At 37.8% G+C, this 1,837-nt stretch overlaps 1 protein-coding gene across 1 annotated transcript in view; it reads left to right on the forward strand.

Moving 5' to 3' along the window:
* Positions 1 to 1,837, forward strand: part of hspg2 (heparan sulfate proteoglycan 2) — a gene marked incomplete in the record, with an annotated part of 235,200 nt that overhangs the window by 148,562 nt on the left and 84,801 nt on the right. Inside the window, 1 exon segment of the mRNA XM_014024404.1 lies at positions 307 to 487. Coding sequence (XP_013879858.1) covers positions 307 to 487 — 181 coding nt within the window.

Below are 1,837 nucleotides of genomic sequence, written 5' to 3' on the forward strand. Positions count from 1 at the left end.
CTGCAAAGGCTGAAAAATCTTGAAGTCTGTATGAAATTAGAGGTAGTTTGAAGATTAAATTTTTTATGCTTTCTAAGCTAAAAACAAGTGTGTGGGGGTTTGGGGGTCGTATTATACATGAGATCGTATTATACATGAATAAATACGGTAATTCTTAAGAATTCGCCACATCCTAGTTTACCAAATTAGTCTTTCGGTGCCTAACTTGACGTGTATTTTCATWCATTACAAGCTGGAACTCTTTCTAATTCATGTTTAAAACTTTTAAGATCCCCCCCCTAATGTTACTTGTGTGTCCCTGCACAGTCACCAGCCTACACTCTGGTGTGGACCCGGAGGGGCATCGGGAGACTTCCCAACCGGGCCACGGACTTCAACGGCATCCTGACGATTCAGAACGTCCAGCCTGAGGATGCAGGCATCTATGTGTGCACAGGMTCCAATATGTTTGCCATGGATGAGAGTACTGCCATCCTGTATGTGCCAGGTTTGTGATGCTCGGCACAGATTTCAGCTCCCTCCACCTGCTACCATCTCAACTCTGGCTATTACAACACACCCCACTCCCCACACACACACACCCTTCTCAGCTTGGATTGGTGCATGCTTGTCTGTTTTGCTGCATTGTTTCCTGTCTGCTAAAAAGGCTAATTTGTGGGTTAGCCACATTATAACTCCTGGTGCGTTTTAAACTCATTCTACCAATCTATCCCTTTCATCTGCTGTCTGATGTTTTCTACTGTCGTCTCACTGCTTTCTATGTCTCTTCTTGGACTTCAAATAAAGGAATACAGCTTGTGGGTTTGTTAACAACTAAAATTATAAAGCACTAAATTTCTACAACAAATGGGATCTATTAAACAGTTTTAATTAAGCTAATAGACCAAAGACCAAATCACCGCCTGTTTGGACACATATGAGTCAAGCTTTCTTTCAACACTTGGCTGAAGCTGCAGCAGGTTGTCGTTTTTCATGCGGGTTGATTAATCTGTGGTGGTTCAGTTGCTTCTCATGACCTGACAGATCTTTGCTTTGGTGCTACCAAACGTTTTACTCTCTGGGTGCTGTATGTTTATAACTCTGGGCTCCTGGACTCCTCCTGCCAGAACACACGAGTACTGTTTGAGGTATTCACATAAGACTTCAGCCGAACTGCATCAAATAAATAATTGGAGAACGTTTTTTTGTTTTTTCTCGCTGTCACTCCTTCAGTATTTCTTGAAAGAAAAGACAAATGTTGATGAACAAAATGGTGCTGAAAGCCAAGCAGCTGGTGAAAGTCATTTTACACGTGTTGTAACTCTGCTGCAGGGGTTCTTGTGTCTGTTTGTAGTTTTTTTTTTTTTTACTTTTTAAATTTAGATGTTAATGTTTGAGTTCTGAGCTGAAATGCAGAGAGAAGGAGATAGCTGCAGTTGTGTATTACTTATCATTTATGCTTTGCAATTGTTACTTGAGCATTTTATATAGAAATGAACTGTAATCGTATCGCAGCGTATCAGGGTTACTCAGAAAAGTACATTTAAAATAAAATCTTTCTTTGTTTTTGAGTTTCATGGTTAAAGTCAAAGTGTTGAGATTAAAATTCAAATGAGAAAAAAGTATGTTTTTCAAGAATACAGTCAAAATTGTGCAAATAAAGCTGTTTTTTATATTAGATTAGATTAGACTGTTAATGTCATTGTACAGAGCACAATGAAATTACATTATATTAAGATAAGAATCAAACATAAAAATATCACCAGGGATTTTATAGTGAACAGATTTTAATTTAAAAAAGTGAATCTGATGTTTTGTTATCTATGCTAACAATTAGTTTAGTTTAGTTTAATTAATT

This window comes from Austrofundulus limnaeus, unplaced genomic scaffold, assembly GCF_001266775.1.
Source record: "Austrofundulus limnaeus strain Quisiro unplaced genomic scaffold, Austrofundulus_limnaeus-1.0 Scaffold421, whole genome shotgun sequence".
Classification (NCBI taxonomy): domain Eukaryota; kingdom Metazoa; phylum Chordata; class Actinopteri; order Cyprinodontiformes; family Rivulidae; genus Austrofundulus; species Austrofundulus limnaeus.